A 22,817-nucleotide genomic window follows, 5' to 3' on the forward strand; every position below is an offset into this window, starting at 1 on the left:
AATAGTTCGAAATGTAAACAAAGGAGAGACAAAAAGTCCAACAAAAGACAAAAAAAGAAGTGAAACGCGCCTATAGGAGATGGCAAAGAAGATCGGGCCACTGCTCGTAATGGGTCAAAACATTAGGGATGAGGCTGCAGCAAGTCGTGGGCCTCGCGATCGTCCGCCACCACCCACCCATAGCTTCGGGCTCCAAATTTCAATGAAAACCTCCTCAAACCGGGTTTTTTATTTATTTTCATTTTTATTTTCTTTTACCTTTTTTATTTCGAGAACATTATTTTCATAGAATTCAATAAATGTTAACCGAATGCAAAATTTGTCCATAAATTAAAAAAACTCATAATATTTTTAAAATGTTCATGAGTTTAAAATAATCATCCAATTCAAAATTCTAAATCCTAAACAATTTTTGAATTACAAAAACATTGTTTTGAATTTGCAAACATGTCTTAAAAGACCCAAGAACATTTTTTGAATTTCATGAATATTTTTAAAATTCGGGAACATTTTTTCAATTCAGAAATATTTTTCAAAATCACAAACACTTTCAAATTCAGGAACATTTTTAACCCACATTTTGTCAATTCTGGTAAATTTTTAAAAATCATGTAGAATTTTAATTCAATTTTATTAGAAATCCTGAAACATTTTTAATGAGGAAAAACAAAAACAGAAAAAAGGAAAGGCCCAAAGTCGCACCTGGGTGAGTGAGGGTCTATGTTACCTTGCATTCCATCGTGTGGGCCGAGGAATGGAAGCTCGTTCTGAATCTTCCAAGATGCTTCTTGTTGTGCTGTAGATAGGCCCAATGTGTCTTTATAGCGACATGCCTTATGGGATTTTTTGATAAAAGGAGGATTTGAGCTAAAAAGACAAATGATGAATTTTATTGGCTTAAAATGGTGCATCAAGGAGATACATAACACAATGATCACATACTCGACCTCTGCATAGCTAGAATGCACATATCTAACACCAACTTACACAAACGGGTGAAAACACAATGACAACTAGCAAAGTCATATAAGACCAAATCTATGTGTATGCAAGGAAAAAGGAAAAAAGAACAAAGTGATTAGACATGCAAACGACAAACTACAATAATGACCATATCACATCAACCATCTCATGACTCCACATGGATGACGAGGTTTTTCATCAATAACGCCTTCAGCAAAGTAGTGACACTAAAGCGTCGCTGTCATCGGATCCAACTACAAAGCCAGAATCTTTGTGTTTCACCCTGAAAAATCAGTAGCAATGCCTTCAACAAGTAACGACATAAAGAAACATCGTCATTGCCAGGTATAACCACTCGGATCTGATCTAGACTTACGCCCCAGAGCTCGAGACCGGATGCTCAAGTAGCACCATCATCAAAATCACTCATGTGTTGTTGCCACCACTTTTTTACGATCCCGGCAGCTACATGCAATGTGACCGATGCCGTTGCATAACCATCTCTCTGCGTCAAGCCATCGTCCATATTTTACATCCCACCGTCGAAGTCAACCACTGAATCCCGGGAGATGAACACTCCCGAAGATCTACCGGTGACCACCCCCATCGTGGAGCTATAGGAGGTCGTTGCAGCATAGTCTGTAGACACCCCCACCCGGCGGACTGGATCTGGACCACCACCACCAAGCCATGGCGCGTAATGCCGTTGGCTGGCCACCATCTATGAGGAAGGCTAACACCACACTACCATGGTGCACCACCCAGCAAAGAGCAGAAGGTTTGGGCAGAGAACCTACCAGATCCAGCTGCTCGAGCCGGACCGCCTAATAGCGTACCCGCCGCGCCTCCTGGCCCATGTCCAACCACACACGCAGCTCAGCCACCAGTGGGAGACGCGTCACCGTGCCCCTCTGTTGCGCGATTCCGCCGCCCCTGCGTCAAGTGGCACAGCAGCAGAGCACCGAAAGCTTGTCGGCCTCCGAGCATCGTCAAATTCAGTGATCCTGCCGTTGTGCCCTCGTTGTAGTCGTTGTCTGATGCACTGCGCCAGCCGCCACCACCAAGAGAAGCCCCGACGCCACCGTCCATTGCAAGGCCTTTGGCCGGCGACCTCCTACGGTGATGGCAAGGGGAGGAAGAGTAGACGGAGCTGGCGGCGAAGGAGCTAGTCACCACCCGTGCCGCTCAGGTGAGCGACGTGGGGGCCTGATCCAGTTTTCTCGGAGCGACCGGTTCGTTTCCACCAAAAAAATGGTTTATGTCTTATGGGCTTAACCTAACATGTTGTTGCCCTTCTCTATTCTTCCAGCGAAATCATTAGTTAAGATTAGCTTTTGCAAAGGTTCCTCTCATCTTTTGTGATGGCAGAAAGTGATGCATCACATGTGGTTTAGTTGTCGCGAGAGTTTTTATGGAAACTAGATGACGACCCACATGTTGGTGTGAGAATTACTTGCTATATATTCGGTAAGATTTGATTATATGAACACAACTATTTGGATTAATAATATAATAATTGAAACTAAAAGTACATGTAATTATAAAATATTTGTTGAACATAAGTAGCATGATACAATTAAAATGTTTGAGCCTTGTGGAATGCATGTTGCATTTTGAGGTGGACCCTTGTCCATTTATAATTGTGTGATGAGGTGGCATAGTTGCATGTTGAGATATATATGTTAGTGTGGATGAACTACTTAGTTTTTTTATCCACAGAAAGGATGGGCACGGTGGGTTTGTTTGAGATTTTATTTCGATATTTTCTTTAATAAAATCTTTTGAATTGTGAGCCCAAATTTAGAGTCACTTTCATTCTTGCATTCCTTGGCTGAGATCTTCAAAACTAGATCACGTGTTGATAGATTTTTGACAAACTTTTCTTAACCAAAATTGAGATCCCATTCAGTAATAAACTGTGCTCCCAATGTGAATTAAACCGTGTCATCAACAAGCACCGATCTATGCTTCCCAACGTGTGCTCCCAAGCAGCACTAATAAGCGTGTTTTGAATGTGTACTCCCAATCAACACTAACATGTGATCCCTACATGTACTAATTTGTGCTCGCAAGTCAACTAACACGGCCTCTCACAGGAGTGAAGCATAAATGTGGCCCCGAGAAAGCATAGCCTATGCCCCATGAGAGAGTACACATGTGCTCCACACAGAAAAACCGAGAAACCCAGAAAAAACTGGGAAAAAAAAACCCTAATAGAATAGAAAACCAAAACTAGGAAAAATATCTAAAAACAAGAAGAAAAAACTAAAAAATGCATTAAAAAACATGTGGAGCGCTGACGCACTCCAACGTGCTGAGACTACCCGTTGTCCAAGCTAGGGGTAATCCCCAATTAGTTGCTCCATTAGTCCTTCTTCCAGAGAGCGTGTGTTGTATTGTAAAAGCAAACTCTACGTTTTCCACACACTGACACACACACACACACACACACACACACACACAAAGAGCTGTACGTCTTCCTGAGTTTGGGCCTATGGTACAGTTTGTGATCCGACAACGATATTGCTTCAGAACGCTGATTGAGCCCAGCACAAGGTCTGACCAGCTATGTCAAAGGATCATAGAAATCATCCATGCAGTTCCTTGCCTCCAAAAGAAAAATCCATGCAGTTCCTCGAAAAAAAAATCTAGTCTGCCACGCAGAGGACGCAAACAAAAACCAACCGAAAGAGCCCACCGCCACTGAGCTAGCCGCATTCATTCGACACCACCATGGACCAACCAACTTGCTCCTGAGCCCATACGGTCGACCTAATCTAGACCAAATTGCGTCTGACTCTTGTGCATCGTCGGCAGAAATGGACTGGATACAGGGGTCCGGTGGTGTCATGTTACTCGTGCAAACTCCATGGCTTCATTCAAAAGAGCATGTATCGAGTGCTGTTACTATCACCGAACAGCAGGTAGTGCAACCATTCCAGCTGAGCTGAGCTCTGCAGACTGCCAGCGTTCATTGGCCCTGCGTCGTTCTGAGCTGAGCGCAGCAGAGTTGCTATCTGATCCGGCCGGAGAGACTGCCTCTTTCATCAACAGTATATGGATACTCGATGGATAATGATGAGATGCCATTTCGCCGTCGTTTTCGCCTCTGTCGCTGTTATTCCAAAAGGCCAAAAGCGTCCCGAGGGAATTATCGTCTACAATTATCGCGGAGTGGAGTTGTATCCCGCGATGGCTACGTCGCCAGGAAGATATTTCAAGAAAAAGGGCCCGAGCTCAAATGCGTTTGAAAGTAACATCTTCACAGCATTGATTTTGTTTCGTTGCCATGCCTTTATCCAATGTCATTTCGTGATTAAATTTTGCATGCAGAGCAAACATTTTTAAAAGTATCCTTAAAAAATTCAAAGATTTTAAAATATATTTTTATTTTTACTGTTCACACCACGAGCATTTGAGCCCAGGTGTAGAAACTTCACATTCGCCAAGAAGATATTTGCATGGGCTCTTAGGGAAATGGAACCGCTCGAGAACTACGGCTCGATGGACACCGACACCTGTTGCGTTAGGACCAGCTAGACCCATGCTTTTTGGTGTAAAAAGGCATGCTTGGCCAAAAGTGGCATTACTCGAAGCAATTGGATTCGGCGAGCGGCCGTAACTCGTAATCATAGAGCTTTGGATGATTTATCACAATGAAATGACACCGTTCCCCGCAACAACCGTTTTTCTGCAAGAACATATCCTCCACTGCAATGTCAGTTTCACGCAGGCAGAAGCATAAGCAAGCATAAAATGCACAATGTGATCTCCATAGCGGGAGGATCAGGTGGGCATCCGCATCCAAGAAAAGAAACATGTTCATAGCATCGTTTTTTTACCATGTCTTGCTCCAATGTCATTTCGTGATGAAATTTTGCATGCACAACAAATATATTTTTAAATATGTCACAAAAAAATTCAAAATTTTCTAAAATGTTTTTCTATGTTATTTATTTTACTGTTCACACCAGAAGCATTTGAGCCCGGGCATAAAAACTCTAAATTCATCAGGAAGATATTTGCGCAGGCTACACCTATTGCGTTAGGACCAGCTGGACCCTGCTTTTGGTGTAAAAAGGCCATGCCTGGCCAAAAATGGCACTACCCGGAGCAATATCATTCGGCGAGCGGTCGTAACTCGTAATCATAGAGCTTTGGATGGTTTATCACAATGAAATTACACCGTTCCCCGCAACAACCGTTTTTCTGCAAGAACATATCCTCCACTGCAATGTCAGTTTCACGCAGGCAGAAGCATAAGCAGGCACAAATGAACGATGTGATCTCTGTAGCAGGAGGATAAGGTGGGCATCCGCACCCAAGAAAAGAAACATCTTCATAGCATCGATTTTGTTTTTGTTTACCATGTCTTGCTCCAATGTCATTTCGTGATGAAAGTTTGCATGCACAACAAATATTTTTTTAAATATGTCACAAACAAAATTCAGAATTTTCTAAAATGTTTTTCTATGTTATTTATTTTACTGTTCACACCAGAAGCATTTGAGCCCGGGCATAAAAACTCTAAATTCGCCAGGAAGATATTTGCGCAGGCTACACCTGTTGCGTTAGGACCAGCTGGACCCTGCTTTTGGCGTAAAAAGGCCATGCTTGGCCAAAAGTGGCACTACCCGGAGCAATATCATTCGGCGAGCGGTCGTAACTCGTAATCATAGAGCTTTGGATGGTTTATCACAATGAAATTACACCGTTCCCCGCAACAACCGTTTTTCTGCAAGAACATATCCTCCACTGCAATGTCAGTTTCACGCAGGCAGAAGCATAAGCAGGCACAAATGAACGATGTGATCTCCGTAGCAGGAGGATAAGGTGGGCATCCGCACCCAAGAAAAGAAACATCTTCATAGCATCGATTTTGTTTTTGTTTACCATCTCTTGCTCCAATGTCATTTCGTGATGAAAGTTTGCATGCACAACAAATATTTTTTTAAATATGTCGCAAACAAAATTCAGAATTTTCTAAAATGTTTTTCTATGTTATTTATTTTACTGTTCACACCAGAAGCATTTGAGCCCGGGCATAAAAACTCTAAATTCGCCAGGAAGATATTTGCGCAGGATACACCTGTTGCGTTAGGACCAGCTGGACCCTGCTTTTGGCGTAAAAAGGCCATGCTTGGCCAAAAGTGGCACTACCCGGAGCAATATCATTCGGCGAGCGGTCGTAACTCGTAATTATAGAGCTTTGGATGGTTTATCACAATGAAATTACACCGTTCCCCGCAACAACCGTTTTTCTGCAAAAACATATCCTCCACTGCAATGTCAGTTTCACGCAGGCAAAAGCATAAGCAGGCACAAATGAACGATGTGATCTCCATAGCAGGAGGATAAGCTGGGCATCCGCACCCAAGAAAAGAAACATCTTCATAGCATCGATTTTGTTTTTGTTTACCATGTCTTGCTCCAATGTCATTTCGTGATGAAATTTTGCATGCACAACAAATATTTTTTTAAATATGTCACAAACAAAATTCAGAATTTTCTAAAATGTTTTTCTATGTTATTTATTTTACTGTTCACACCAGAAGCATTTGAGCCCGGGCATAAAAACTCTAAATTCGCCAGGAAGATATTTGCGCAGGCTACACCTGTTGCGTTAGGACCAGCTGGACCCTGCTTTTGGCGTAAAAAGCCCATGCTTGGCCAAAAGTGGCACTACCCGGAGCAATATCATTCGGCGAGCGGTCGTAACTCGTAATCATAGAGCTTTGGATGGTTTATCACAATGAAATTACACCGTTCCCCGCAACAACCGTTTTTCTGCAAGAACATATCCTCCACTACAATGTCAGTTTTACGCAGGCAGAAGCATAAGCAGGCACAAATGAAGGATGTGATCTCCGTAGCAGGAGGATAAGGTGGGCATCCGCACCCAAGAAAAAGAACATCTTGATAGCATCGATTTTGTTTTTGTTTACCATGTCTTGCTCCAATGTCATTTCGTGATGAAATTTTGCATGCACAACAAATATTTTTTTAAATATGTCACAAACAAAATTCAGAATTTTCTAAAATGTTTTTCTATGTTATTTATTTTACTGTTCACACCAGAAGCATTTGAGCCCGGGCATAAAAACTCTAAATTCGCCAGGAAGATATTTGCGCAGGCTACACCTGTTGCGTTAGGACCGGCTGGACCCTGCTTTTGGCGTAAAAAGGCCATGCTTGGCCAAAAGTGGCACTACCCGGAGCAATATCATTCGGCGAGCGGTCGTAACTCGTAATCATAGAGCTTTGGATGGTTTATCACAATGAAATTACACCGTTCCCCGCAACAACCGTTTTTCTGCAAGAACATATCCTCCACTGCAATGTCAGTTTCACGCAGGCAGAAGCATAAGCAGGCACAAATGAACGATGTGATCTCTGTAGCAGGAGGATAAGGTGGGCATCCGCACCCAAGAAAAGAAACATCTTCATAGCATCGATTTTGTTTTTTTTACCATGTCTTGCTCCAATGTCATTTCGTGATGAAATTTTGCATGCACAACAAATATTTTTTTAAATATGTCACAAACAAAATTCAGAATTTTCTAAAATGTTTTTCTATGTTATTTATTTTACTGTTCACACCAGAAGCATTTGAGCCCGGGCATAAAACTCTAAATTCGCTAGGAAGATATTTGCGCAGGCTACACCTGTTGCGTTAGGACTAGCTGGACCCTGCTTTTGGCGTAAAAAGGCCATGCTTGGCCAAAAGTGGCACTACCCGGAGCAATATCATTCGGGGAGCGGTCGTAACTCGTAATCATAGAGCTTTGGATGGTTTATCACAATGAAATTACACTGTTCCCCGCAACAACCGTTTTTCTGCAAGAACATATCCTCCACTGCAATGTCAGTTTCACGCAGGCAGAAGCATAAGCAGGCACAAATGAACGATGTGATCTCTGTAGCAGGAGGATAAGGTGGGCATCCACACCCAAGAAAAGAAACATCTTCATAGCATCGATTTTGTTTTTCTTTACCATGTCTTGCTCCAATGTCATTTCGTGATGAAATTTTGCATGCACAACAAATATTTTTTTAAATATGTCACAAACAAAATTCAGAATTTTCTAAAATGTTTTTCTATGTTATTTATTTTACTGTTCACACCAGAAGCATTTGAGCCCGGGCATAAAAACTCTAAATTCGCCAGGAAGATATTTGCGCAGGCTACACCTGTTGCGTTAGGACCAGCTGGACCCTGCTTTTGACGTAAAAAGGCCATGCTTGGCCAAAAGTGGCACTACCCGGAGCAATATCATTCGGCGAGCGGTCGTAACTCGTAAGCATAGAGCTTTGGATGGTTTATCACAATGAAATTACACCGTTCCCCGCAACAACCGTTTTTCTGCAACAACATATCCTCCACTGCAATGTCAGTTTCACGCAGGCAGAAGCATAAGCAGGCACAAATGAACGATGTGATCTCCGTAGCAGGAGGATAAGGTGGGCATCCGCACCCAAGAAAAGAAACATCTTCATAGCATCGATTTTGTTTTTGTTTACCATGTCTTGCTCCAATGTCATTTTGTGATGAAATTTTGCATGCACAACAAATATTTTTTTAAATATGTCACAAACAAAATTCAGAATTTTCTAAAATGTTTTTCTATGTTATTTATTTTACTGTTCACACCAGAAGCATTTGAGCCCGGGCATAAAAACTCTAAATTCGCCAGGAAGATATTTGCGCAGGCTACACCTGTTGCGTTAGGACCAGTTGGACCCTGCTTTTGACGTAAAAAGGCCATGCTTGGCCAAAAGTGGCACTACCCGGAGCAATATCATTCGGCGAGCGGTCGTAACTCGTAATCATAGAGCTTTGGATGGTTTATCACAATGAAATTACACCGTTCCCCGCAACAACCGTTTTTCTGCAAGAACATATCCTCCACTGCAATGTCAGTTTCACGCAGGCAGAAGCATAAGCAGGCACAAATGAACGATGTGATCTCCGTAGCAGGAGGATAAGGTGGGCATCCGCACCCAAGAAAAGAAACATCTTCATAGCATCGATATTGTTTTTGTTTACCATGTCTTGCTCCAATGTCATTTCGTGATGAAATTTTGCATGCACAACAAATATTTTTTTAAATATGTCACAAACAAAATTCAGAATTTTCTAAAATGTTTTTCTATGTTATTTATTTTACTGTTCACACCAGAAGCATTTGAGCCCGGGCATAAAAACTCTAAATTCGCCAGGAAGATATTTGCGCAGGCTACACCTGTTGCGTTAGGACCAGCTGGACCCTGCTTTTGGCGTAAAAAGGCCATGCTTGGCCAAAAGTGGCACTACCCGGAGCAATATCATTCGGCGAGCGGTCGTAACTCGTAATCATAGAGCTTTGGATGGTTTATCACAATGAAATTACACCGTTCCCCGCAACAACCGTTTTTCTGCAAGAACATATCCTCCACTGCAATGTCAGTTTTACGCAGGCAGAAGCATAAGCAGGCACAAATGAACGATGTGATCTCCGTAGCAGGAGGATAAGGTGGGCATCCGCACCCAAGAAAAAGAACATCTTCATAGCATCGATTTTGTTTTTGTTACCATGTCTTGCTCCAATGTCATTTCGTGATGAAATTTTGCATGCACAACAAATATTTTTTTAAATATGTCACAAACAAAATTCAGAATTTTCTAAAATGTTTTTCTATGTTATTTATTTTACTGTTCACACCAGAAGCATTTGAGCCCGGGCATAAAAACTCTAAATTCATCAGGAAGATATTTGCGCAGGCTACACCTATTGCGTTAGGACCAGCTGGACCCTGCTTTTGGTGTAAAAAGGCCATGCCTGGCCAAAAATGGCACTACCCGCAGCAATATCATTCGGCGAGCGGTCGTAACTCGTAATCATAGAGCTTTGGATGGTTTATCACAATGAAATTACACCGTTCCCCGCAACAACCGTTTTTCTGCAAGAACATATCCTCCACTGCAATGTCAGTTTCACGCAGGCAGAAGCATAAGCAGGCACAAATGAACGATGTGATCTCTGTAGCAGGAGGATAAGGTGGGCATCCGCACCCAAGAAAAGAAACATCTTCATAGCATCGATTTTGTTTTTGTTTACCATGTCTTGCTCCAATGTCATTTCGTGATGAAAGTTTGCATGCAGAACAAATATTTTTTTAAATATGTCACAAACAAAATTCAGAATTTTCTAAAATGTTTTTCTATGTTATTTATTTTACTGTTCACACCAGAAGCATTTGAGCCCGGGCATAAAAACTCTAAATTCGCCAGGAAGATATTTGCGCAGGCTACACCTGTTGCGTTAGGACCAGCTGGACCCTGCTTTTGGCGTAAAAAGGCCATGCTTGGCCAAAAGTGGCACTACCCGGAGCAATATCATTCGGCGAGCGGTCGTAACTCGTAATCATAGAGCTTTGGATGGTTTATCACAATGAAATTACACCGTTCCCCGCAACAACCGTTTTTCTGCAAGAACATATCCTCCACTGCAATGTCAGTTTCACGCAGGCAGAAGCATAAGCAGGCACAAATGAACGATGTGATCTCCGTAGCAGGAGGATAAGGTGGGCATCCGCACCCAAGAAAAGAAACATCTTCATAGCATCGATTTTGTTTTTGTTTACCATCTCTTGCTCCAATGTCATTTCGTGATGAAAGTTTGCATGCACAACAAATATTTTTTTAAATATGTCGCAAACAAAATTCAGAATTTTCTAAAATGTTTTTCTATGTTATTTATTTTACTGTTCACACCAGAAGCATTTGAGCCCGGGCATAAAAACTCTAAATTCGCCAGGAAGATATTTGCGCAGGATACACCTGTTGCGTTAGGACCAGCTGGACCCTGCTTTTGGCGTAAAAAGGCCATGCTTGGCCAAAAGTGGCACTACCCGGAGCAATATCATTCGGCGAGCGGTCGTAACTCGTAATTATAGAGCTTTGGATGGTTTATCACAATGAAATTACACCGTTCCCCGCAACAACCGTTTTTCTGCAAAAACATATCCTCCACTGCAATGTCAGTTTCACGCAGGCAAAAGCATAAGCAGGCACAAATGAACGATGTGATCTCCATAGCAAGAGGATAAGCTGGGCATCCGCACCCAAGAAAAGAAACATCTTCATAGCATCGATTTTGTTTTTGTTTACCATGTCTTGCTCCAATGTCATTTCGTGATGAAATTTTGCATGCACAACAAATATTTTTTTAAATATGTCACAAACAAAATTCAGAATTTTCTAAAATGTTTTTCTATGTTATTTATTTTACTGTTCACACCAGAAGCATTTGAGCCCGGGCATAAAAACTCTAAATTCGCCAGGAAGATATTTGCGCAGGCTACACCTGTTGCGTTAGGACCAGCTGGACCCTGCTTTTGGCGTAAAAAGGCCATGCTTGGCCAAAAGTGGCACTAACCGGAGCAATATCATTCGGCGAGCGGTCGTAACTCGTAATCATAGAGCTTTGGATGGTTTATCACAATGAAATTACACCGTTCCCCGCAACAACCGTTTTTCTGCAAGAACATATCCTCCACTGCAATGTCAGTTTCACGCAGGCAGAAGCATAAGCAGGCACAAATGAACGATGTGATCTGTGTAGCAGGAGGATAAGATGGGCATCCGCACCCAAGAAAAAGAACATCTTCATAGCATCGATTTTGTTTTTGTTTACCATGTCTTGCTCCAATGTCATTTCGTGATGAAATTTTGCATGCACAACAAATATTTTTTTAAATATGTCACAAACAAAATTTAGAATTTTCTAAAATGTTTTTCTATGTTATTTATTTTACTGTTCACACCAGAAGCATTTGAGCCCGGGCATAAAAACTCTAAATTCGCTAGAAAGATATTTGCGTAGACTACACCTGTTGCGTTAGGACCAGCTGGACCCTGCTTTTGGCGTAAAAAGGCCATGCTTGGCCAAAAGTGGCACTACCCGGAGCAATATCATTCGGCGAGCGGTCGTAACTCGTAATCATAGAGCTTTGGATGGTTTATCACAATGAAATTACACCGTTCCCCGCAACAACCGTTTTTTGCAAGAACATATCCTCCACTGCAATGTCAGTTTCACGCAGGCAGAAGCATAAGCAGGCACAAATGAAGGATGTGATCTCCGTAGCAGGAGGATAAGGTGGGCATCCGCACCCAAGAAAAGAAACATCTTCATAGCATCGATTTTGTTTTTGTTTACCATGTCTTGCTCCAATGTCATTTCGTGATGAAATTTTGCATGCACAAAAAATATTTTTTTAAATATGTCACAAACAAAATTCAGAATTTTTTAAAATGTTTTTCTAGGTTATTTATCTTACTGTTCACATCAGGAGCTTTTGAGCCCGGGCATAGAAAGTCCACATTCGCTAGGAAGATATTTGCATGGTCTCTGAGGGAAGACGGAACCACTCGAGAATTACGGCCCAATGGACACTGACACCTGTTGCGTAAGGACCAGCTGGACCCCTGCTTTTGGTGTAAAAAGGCCATGCTTGGCCAAAAGTGGCACTGCTTGGAGCAATCTGATTCGGCGAGCGGTCGAAACTCGTAATCACAGAGCTTTGGATGGGTTATCACAATGGAATCACGCCGTTTCCTGCAAGAACAACCATTTTCCCTGCACTGTAATGTCAGTTTCACTCAGGCAGAAGCATCAGGGCATGCACAATGGTGGCAGCACCTAGGTGCTGCCCCAGCTCAGCCACCTATGATCAAAGAAATAAGGCTACCAATTTGATTTCTTTCATCCAACGTAAAACATGAAGCTACCCTTCTGTGGAACCCACCATCATCTTCTTTCCTTTCTGATTCTCATCTCTTTTTTCACCTCCTGGGACCATCTCCCAGCTTGCTTTCCCTCTACTTTTCCTCTCTCTCCCCACTTTCTCTTGGTTTCTCGCATGGAGCAGCCGGCTCTTCTACAAGCCACACCAAGACCTGCAGGGCTACCACTTTTTCTACAGCGTGGCATCCGAACCTAGGTGGACAATGGGGCAGCAGGTTTGGGGCAGCCCATTGGCCATGCCCTAAGCAAGCACAAATGCACGATGTGATCTGCATAGGGGGAGAATAAGGTGGGCATCCGCACCCAAGAAAAGAAACATCTTCATACCATCGATCTTTTTCACAATGCCTTGCTCCAATGTCATTTCGTGATGAAATTTTGCATGCACAACAAACTTTTTTAAAATATGTCACAAACAAAATTCAGAATTTTTTAAAATGTTTTTCTATGTTATATTTTATTGTTCACACCAGAAACATTTGAGCACAGGCGTAGAAACTCCACATTCGCCAGGAAGATATTTGCATGGGCTCTGGGGAAAAAGGACATGGAATCGTTCGAGAACTATGGCTCGACAGACACTGACACCTGTTGCGTTCGGACCAACTGGACCCTTGCTCTTTCTTGGTGTAAAGAAAAGGTCATGGTTGGCCAAAAGTGGCACTACTCGAAGCAATCTGATTCGGCGGGTGGTCGTAACTCGTAATCACATAGCTTTGGACGGTTTATCACAATGGAATCACAGCGTTTCCTGCAAGAACAAACATTTCTCCTGCAAGAACATATCGCAACGTCAGTTTCACGCAGGCAGAAGCATAAGCAAACACGAATGCGCGGTGTGATCTCCGTAGCGGGACGATAAGGTGGGCATCCGCACCGAGCTAAGAAAAGAAACCACGCAGATGCCACATCGTCGTAATGCACGTTGCTGTCGCCCGTGACCCGTCGAAATCCGGGGACCTGCGCTGTGGCTGTGCGCTGGTCCTCCCGCCTCCGGCGACGAGTTCCGCGAACCTGCATGGTTTCCGGCGCTGTGTCCGTGTCCAGTAGGGTAGCCAGGGCTCGTGCGCCGCGAACTCGGCAGCCTCCAGCTAGTCGCCGTGTGCTGGCTAGAGACATGGACCCATGGTGCACCCAGTGGGCTGGCTGCACTGGTGGGCACCGGCGGCCGTTTGGTATTTTATTATCGGCCAGCGACGGCTAACTCGCCGGTCACTGGTGTCCCGATCCATCCATGGATTCATTCCCACGAGCTTCTAGTACTAATCATCAATCGGTTGGTGCATTCCTACCGACGTTTTCTCCCAGCTGAAGCGCGTCTGGGACTGCTGCACCGAACCGGCGAAAAGGAAAGGCCGTCAAGTCTACAGCGTCCGAGACTTTCTCCGCGCACGTTTGAATCCTGGTAAGTGACCACTAACCACTCACTCAGGGTTTGGTCTAAAACCAGGTCACGCCGGCCGCAAGGACCAGCTAACAGTAACAGGACATGAACGAGGCCATCTTTGTGCTGATCCAGAAACAACCCTGCGTCGAATCGTGCATACGCTGACGTGGCAATGGTGGATTAGTTTAAGGCGTCGCAGCGCCTGAGACTGACACGGCATCCTCGAACACAGGTACCCTGAGTGACACATCACTAAGCACAGGACAATTAGCGCAGGCGATTAATTACTGGATCCGGTACAGTGATCAACATCTGGCCAAGCTGCAGAGGCAAGGAAAAACAAAAAGGCCGCTGCATCTGCACGACACGAGAAAGCCTGTGTCGGCGCGCGCGCGCGCCCTGGTCAGACGCCGCGGCCCCGTCGCCGGGAAAAAGGCCCGTCCGTCCGTGGCCCCGCCGCCGGAAATGGCGGTGACGCGACGCGACGCGCGCGCCGGCGATTTGTTTAAGCACGGGAGCCGTTTTCCTCTTGCTCCGGGGGCCGACGTGGTGCCGGACGTGTCAGGCTCGCCGGGTTCTCCACGGGACACGCAGCCGGCGAGTAGCGGATCCCTCCCCGCCGCGTGTCCCCGCTGCTTCGTGACTTCCCATCCCCGCCACGTCCTCGCGCTTGGGCTCAGGGTGGGTTTGAATATTGTATTGGGAGAATGGTTTTGCTTTCTCGTGGATGGCGATGCTAGTAATCGATGTGGTCGAGACAGGCGGAAGAAAATCCTGTTAATGTTGGTAGAGAGATTCTTGTGGATAGATATAATGGAGGTCGGAACTTGTTCCGGCCACGAGCCACCCACGTGAACATATACGCGACGCTATCGTGCGCGAGTTTTCCTTCTGCAGCCCATGTTTAGTTCCAAAAGAAAAATCGAAGGCTGATCTTCTCATGTCTGCTGTTTCATTTTTTTTTCAAAAAAAAAAACGACGTGTGGATGCGTGTTCATGTCGCCTTATTTTTCGAACAATGTTCGCTCTTTTTTTTTTTGCGGGGAAGGGCGGAGTGATGTTGAAGCGTTGTCGGGAATAATGAATATGATGTCCGAAAACGTACACGTTTCACTTTCACCCACTGCCACTGGCTAGTGAGTGAGAGTTGGTGCCTTGATTGTTTTCCTGATGGTTGTTTCACCCTTTGTTTGTCATCCGGAGGGGAGTGCGCACCGCGCGAAATGAATAGGACTGCCTACGCACGGCAGGCAGATCGTCCTAGGCTCCTAGTACTAGCTAGCCTAGTACAATAGCCACCGCACAACGCACGTACTGCCCACGTGCGCGCCCGCCCGGCTGAACGTGCCGTCCGGGACGTGTGCCCCAGTTCTCATTGTTTTTTTTTTACGTGCCACACCTCAACACACTCTGCTGGTTATTGACAGTTTTTTTATATATAAAAAATGCATGATCTTCTTTCATGTGGTCGTTCTCGCCGCCGTATGTGAGATCGATCCCTTCAAAGACCCACCAATATATATATTGAAAGTTTAAAACAAACGCTGCTCCTGCAGGAAATGGCCACATGTCCGCAGCAAAAGTTTTTAAAAGCGACACATTCCATGCGAGTCTGGTCATTGGACACGGCATGATGGGCGCCACCACACCGCACGGGAGACCCACGCCCCAGCCTCACAGCCCATCACCCGTCCATCCCCATGATCCATACACGCGACGCGAACCCAAAGAGGATAAGACCACAGGCCGGTCCTGACCGACCGACCGACCGACCGGAACGGAATCCGGGGAAAAGCCATGTGGGAGCCGGGGAGTGGCGCTTTTCACCCCTGATTAAACCCCGGACCGTGCCGTGGTGACTCACCGCCACCGGCGCGGCCACGGTGGTGACCGCGGGCGCGCGCATCGGCAGCGAATCGCGCACGCTAAGCCGGCGCGGTGTCGGTCAAACGGAACCAGACCAGACCATACCACGCGCGTCCGGACGAAAGCGGGCGGACACGCACCGGGCACCGGCGCGCCACGCTATCCGCTCCAGCCCCGCTCTCGGCGCGACCGGACCGGCACGAACCGGCCGCGCGTGCTGTGCTTCCCTGCCCTATATATGCGCGCGCCACCCCTCCGGGGCTCCAAAGGCCAACGACCAGAGCCGCACTCGCAGGGGCCAACCACTGCCAGAGCAGAGCGTCTTCGTGCCGTTTGAGCAACGGCACAGCTCGGGAGATCGGGCGGCGGAAGAGGGAAGCACCCCCGGGGTTGAGCTGGTTGCCGAGATGAGCTACAGGATGATGGGCGAGGAGGAGGAGGACGCCTTCGAGGCGTCGTCGTGCGCGTCCTCCGGCGGCGAGTCGGGCGACGAGGGGGACAGGTTCCCGGCCAGCGGGGGCGCCCGCCGCCAGTCCGCGCCGCCGCAGGCGCCGCTGAGGAGGATGAACTCGGACAGCATCTACGACATGTCCGGCATGACGGCGCACCTCCCCGCCAAGTAAGTAGCAGTACTACTCCAACTAACTCATCCGTCGACGACGAACGACGGGCAGAGCAAAGGCTAACGATGTGGCTGCGCAGGAAGGGGCTGTCGGCGTACTACCAGGGCAAGTCGCAGTCGTTCGCGTGCATGGCGGAGGTGCGGTGCCTGGAGGACCTGCAGAAGAAGGAGAAGCCGCGCGGGCACAAGATGAAGCCCTGCAAGAGCTACGCCGCGCTGGGGGGCGTGGCCATGGCCAGGAAGCCGCCGGGCTCCTCCTGCGCCAACCGCGGCCTCATGGACGCCGGCAACGGCTTCATGGCGCCCCGGAACATCCCCGTCAACGACGACTGCTACCATCAGTAGGTTCAGGGTCTATTTCTCGGGTCATCAGGCCTCTTAAAATGTTCATCTTCTTCTTCCCCGTTTCTGCTCTTCTTCTCCTCGTCCTTCCGCGGGAGCTCTGCTTGTTTGCAGGCGCATTAGTCTGCGAATGATTCATGGGAGGAACTTCTCTGTTCGTCTAAGGGTTGAGATAGATGTTGTGATGTAAATACGGAGTTTGTTTGTAACTGTACTGCGAAAACGGGGAGCAGATACGGGAGGTGCGCCGTATTTATCTGCTCCCCGTTTTTATCCTGGTAAATACTGAGCTCTCTTTCACTTGGGCTAGCGCAAAGGATACGGGAGGAACTTGGCTGGAGAAAGGGCTTTCGTCTCCGGTTTCTTTTATGTTGGATGATTCAAATTTACAGTGTAGCGCTGCTTCGGGTTTGGAATTTCAGGTAGATTCTGCAATGTTTCAGTGTCTCACTCGTAGCTCCTCACTCATGATAACTCCACGCTGGGGTCACAATTGTTATCAAATTCCGTTTACAAAACAATTATTATCAAAAATTTGTATATTCATAATGAATTATTACACTTCATTCATAGTTTCCATTGTACGAATTGAAATGTTATATGAAATTGAGCATCAGGTCATCAGTCGGGCACAATCCTCCTAGGAGCCGCCAAGGGTAATGCGGACGGCCATCCTCCATCCCGCATGGGACGACGCCCAGTCCAGAGTTGTCGGAGTCTAAATCCGCTCTTTGCTATGTCTTGAGCTTGGGTTGGTTTTCCCCGAAGAGGAAGTAATGATGCAGCAGAATAGCGTAAGTATTTTTCTCAGTTTTTAAGAATCAATGTAGCAATCCAGTAGGAGCCCACGCTCAAGTCCCTCGTACCTGCACAAAGCGATAGCTACTCGCAACCAAAGCTATTAGGGGTTGTCAAGCCCTTTACGGTCACTTACGAGAGTGAGATCTCATAGGTATACTATTTTTGATATTTTTGGTATAAAGATGCAAAGTAAAAAGTAAAGGCAAAGTAAAAAAGCAAAGCAAGATTAAAGTACTGGAGATTGATATGATGAGAATAGACCCGGGGGCCATAGGTTTCACTAGTAGCTTCTCTCAAGAGTATAAGTATTCTACGGTGGGTGAACAAATTATTTTTGAGCAATTGACAGAATTGAGCATAGTTATGAGAATATCTAGGCATGATCATGTATATAGACATCACGTCCGTGACAAGTAGACCGAATCGATTCTGCATCTACTACTATTACTCCACTCATCGACCGCTATCCAGCATGCATCTAGAGTATTAAGTTAAAAATAGAGTAAGACCTTAAGTAAGATGACATGATGTAGAGAGATAAATTCATGCAATATGAAATAAACCCCATCTTGTTATCCTCGATGGCAACGATGCAATACGTGCCTTGCTGCCCCTTCTGTCACTGGGTAAGGACACCGCAAGATCGAATCCAAAGCTAAGCACTTCTCCCATGGCAAGAACTACCAATCTAGTTGGCCAAACCAAACGGATAATTCGAAGAGACTTGCAAAGATAACCAATCATACATAAAAGAATTCAGAGAAGATTCAAATATTATTCATAGATAGACTTGATCATAAACCCATAATTCATCGGTCTCAACAAACACACCGCAAAAAGAAGATTACATCGAATAGATCTCCACAAGAGAGGGGGAGAACTTTGTATTGAGATTCAAAGAGAGAGAAGAAGTCATCTAGCTACTAACTATGGACCCGAAGGTCTGAGGTAAACTACTCACACTTCATCGGAGAGGCTATGATGATGTAGAAGCCCTCCGTGATGACGGCCCTCTTCCGGCGGAGTTCCGGAACAGGCCCCAAGATGGGATCTCGTGGATACAGAAAGTTGCGGCGGTGGAATTAGGTTTTTGACTCCTATTCTGATCGTTTGGGGGTACGTGTGTATATATAGGAGGAAGAAGTATGCCGGAGGAGCAACGAGGGGCCCACGAGGCAGGGGGCGCGCCCTAGGGGGGGCGCCCCCCACCCTCGTGACCGCCTCTTTTGTTCCTTGGAGCAGGGTCCAAGTCTCCTGGATCACGTTCGGTGAGAAAATCACGTTCCCGAAGATTTTATTCCGTTTGAACTCCGTTTGATATTCCGTTTATCTGAAACACTGAAATAGGCAAAAAAACAACAATTCTGGGTCGGGCCTCCGGTTAATAGGTTAGTCCCAAAAATAATATAAAAATGGAAAATAAAGCCCAATATAGTCCAAAACAGTAGATAATATAGCATGGAGCAATCAAAAATTATAGATACGTTGGAGACGTATCAGGCATCCCCAAGCTTAATTCCTGCTCGTCCTCGAGTAGGTAAATGATAAAAAAAGAATTTTTGATGCGGAGTGCTACTTGGCATAATTTCAATGCAAATCTTCTTAATTGTGGTATGAATATTCAGATTAGAAAGATTCAAGACAAAAGTTTATATTGACATAAAAAAAATAATACTTCAAGCATACTAATAAAGCAATCATGTCTTCTCAAAATAACATGGCCAAAGAAAGTTATCCCTACAAAATCATATAGTCTGGCTCCATCTTCACCACACAAAGTATTTAAATCATGCACAACCCCGATGACAAGCCAAGCAATTGTTTCATACTCTAACTTTTTCAATCTTCACGCAATACATGAGCGTGAGCCATGGATATAGCACTATAGGTGGAATAGAATGGTGGTTGTGGAGAAGACAAAAAGGAGAAGATGGTCTCACATCAACTAGGCGTATCAACGGGCTATGGAGATGCCCATCAATAGATATCAATGTGATTGAGTATGGATTGCCATGCAACGGATGCACTAGAGCTATAAGTATATGAAAGCTCAAAAAGAAACTAAGTGGGTGTGCATCCAACTTGCTTGCTCATGAAGACCTAGGGCAATTTTTGAGGAAGCCCATCATTGGAATATACAAGCCAAGTTCTATAATGAAAAATTCCCACTAGTATATGAAAGTGATAACATGAGAGACTCTCTATTATGAAGATCATGGTGCTACTTTGAAGCACAAGTGTGGTAAAAGGATAGTGACATTGTCCCTTCTCTTTTTTTCTCTCATCATTTTTTATATTTTTTTTGTTTGGGCCTTTTCTCTTTTTCATGGCCTCTTTTTATTTGGGCTTCTTTGGTCTTTTTTTCGTCCGGAGTCTCATCCCGACTTATGGGGGAATCATAATCTCCATCATTCTTTCCTCACTGGGACAATGCTCTAATAATGATGATCATCACACTTTTATTTTTCTTATAACTCAACAATTACAACTCGATACTTAGAACAAAATATGACTCTATGTGAATGCATCCGGCGGTGTATCGGGATATGCAATATGACAATGGTAAATGTGTCATGAACGGAACGGTGGAAAGTTGCATGGCAATATATCTCAGAATGGCTATGGAAATGCCATAATAGGTAGGTATGGTGGCTGTTTTGAGGAAGGTATATGGTAGGTGTATGATACTGGCGAAAGGTGTGCGGTATTAGAGAGGCTAGCAAAGGTGAAATGGTGAGAGTGCGTATAATCCATGGACTCAACATTAGTCATAAAGAACTCATATACTTATTGCAAAAATCTAGAAGTTATCAAAGCAAAGTATTACGCGCATGCTCCTAGGGGGATATATTGGTAGGAAAAGACGATAGCTCGTCCCCGACCGCCATTCATAAGGAAGGCAATCAATAAATAAATCATGCTCCGACTTCATCACATAACGGCTCACCACACGAGCATGCTACGGGAATCACAAACCTTAACACAAGTATTCTTTAAATTCACAACTACTGAACTAGCATGACTTTAATATTATCACCTCCATATCTCTAAACAATTATCATGCTTCAATCTTTTCTTAGTATTCAACACACTCAAAATAAAGTTTCACAAATCTTGAATACCAAGCATATTATTATTAAGCAAATTACCATGCTATTAAGAGACTCTTAAAATAATTTAAGTGAAGCATGAGAGACCAATAGTTTCTTTAAAACGAATCCACCATCATGCTCTAAAAGATCTAAGTGAAGCACATAGAGCAAAATTATAACGCTCAAAAGATATAAGTGAAGCACATAGAGTAAAACTATAACGCTCAAAAGATATAAGTGAAGCACATAGAGTATTCTATCAAATTTTAGTTCATGTATGACTCTCTCAAAAGGTGTGTACAGCAAGGATGTTTGTGGCATACTAAGACACAAAGACACAAATAATACAAGACGCTCCAAGCAAAACACATATCATGTTGGTGAATAAAAATATAGTTCCAAGTAAATTACCGATGGAAGTGGACGAAAGAGGGAATGCCTCCAGGGGCATCCCCAAGCTTTGACTTCTTGGTGTCCTTGGATTATTTTGGGGGTGCCATGGGCATCCCCAAGCTTAGGCTCTTGCCACTCCTTGTTCCATGATCCATCAAAAGAATTCACCCAAAACTTGAAAACTTCACAACACAAAACTCAAAATAGAAAACTCATGAGCTCCGTTAGCGAAAGAAAACAAAAGACCACTTCAAGGTACTGTAATGAACTCATTCTTTATTTATATTGGTGTTAAATCTACTGCATTCCAACTTCTCTATGGATTATAAACTATTTTACTAGCCATAGATTTATCAAAATAAGCAAACAACACACGAAAAACAGAATCTGTCAAAAACAGAATAGTCTGTAGTAATCTGTAGCTAGCGCAAGATCTGGAACCCCAAAAATTCTAAAATAAATTTCTGGACGTGAGGAATTTATCTATTAATCAGCTGCAAAAATAATTAACTAAATATCACTCTTCAAATAAAAATGACAGCAGTTCTCGCGAGCGCTAAAGTTTCTGTTTTTTACAGCAAGTTCAACAAGACTTTCCCCAAGTCTTCCCAACAGTTCTACTTGGCACAAACACTGATTAAACACAAAAAAACACAACCAAAACAGAGGCTAAATAATTTATTTATTACTAAACAGGAGCAAAAGGCAAGGAATAAAAATAAAATTGGGTTGCCTCCCAACAAGCGCTATCGTTTAACGCCCCTAGCTAGGCATAAAAGCGAGGATAGATCTAGGTATTGCCATCTTTGGTAGGCAATTCTTCAATTAGGCATCTACCATCTTTAGGAATTTCTTTCTTTTTATTAATTATCAAACTTTTAGGCACAAGATCGAAAAATTCATTTGTAATAAATGGTTCCTTGATGATAGCAAAAAGATCGGGATGAACACTTATAGATTTAAGATCCGCAGTTTCCTTACTAGATGATTCACCCTTATTTTTAGGAACATACATAAGCTTGGCAATTTTAGTAGGAGGACTTGGAGTATTCTTTACGGAATAAAAAGCGGTTCCCAAATTTGTAATGACACCCTCAAGTTTATCAATTCTCGTAGAATCTAAGTTCATTCTCTCATTAACTATGGGTTCTTTTTTCTTAATATTTTTCAAAGTCATTCCTACCTTAGATCCATATTGAGTAATTTGATTGTGGATCTTTCTATCTAGATTTTCAATTGATTCAACAGTAGCAACTTTATTTTCGATAATTTCAAGTCTTTGCAAAACATGCTCCAAAGTTAACGTGGTTTCATTAACCAAAAGAGGTGGTGAGCCAAATAAAGTTAGCATAGCATTATAAGAATCAAAAGTATGGCTACCCAAGAAATTCCCTCCGGTAATGGTATCGAGGATATATCTATACCAAGGATTAACACCTACATAAAAATTGCGGAGAAGAACTAAGGTAGATTGCTTCCTGATAGATCTATTTTGAGCATTGCAAATTCTATACCAAGCATCTTTTAGATTTTCTCCCTCCCTTTGTTTAAAATTTAGAACT

General features: G+C 44.1%; 1 protein-coding gene across 1 annotated transcript; it reads left to right on the top strand.

Annotated features, from left to right (window-relative positions):
- Nucleotides 1-16,005: 16,005 nt before the first annotated feature.
- On the top strand, nt 16,006-17,269 carry LOC125525382 (uncharacterized). The gene is made up of 2 exons (XM_048690389.2): nt 16,006-16,624; nt 16,708-17,269. The coding sequence occupies exons 1-2, from the start codon at nt 16,413-16,415 to the stop codon at nt 16,970-16,972; spliced, it is 477 nt and encodes a 158-aa protein (XP_048546346.2). The 5' UTR covers nt 16,006-16,412; the 3' UTR covers nt 16,973-17,269.
- The last annotated feature ends 5,548 nt before the right edge of the window (nt 17,270-22,817 follow it).

The sequence above is a fragment of the Triticum urartu genome, chromosome 1A, assembly GCF_056163025.1.
Source record: "Triticum urartu cultivar PI428250 chromosome 1A, HENAU_Tu73, whole genome shotgun sequence".
Taxonomy (NCBI): Eukaryota; Viridiplantae; Streptophyta; class Magnoliopsida; order Poales; family Poaceae; genus Triticum; species Triticum urartu.

Bases quoted from the DNA above. Each gene is read 5' to 3' on its own strand.
- LOC125525382 (XM_048690389.2), top strand. From the start codon at position 16,413: ATGAGCTACAGGATGATGGGCGAGGAGGAGGAGGACGCCTTCGAGGCG. The intron at 16,625-16,707 runs GTAAGTAGCAGT...GTGGCTGCGCAG, and splicing joins ACGGCGCACCTCCCCGCCAA to GAAGGGGCTGTCGGCGTACT.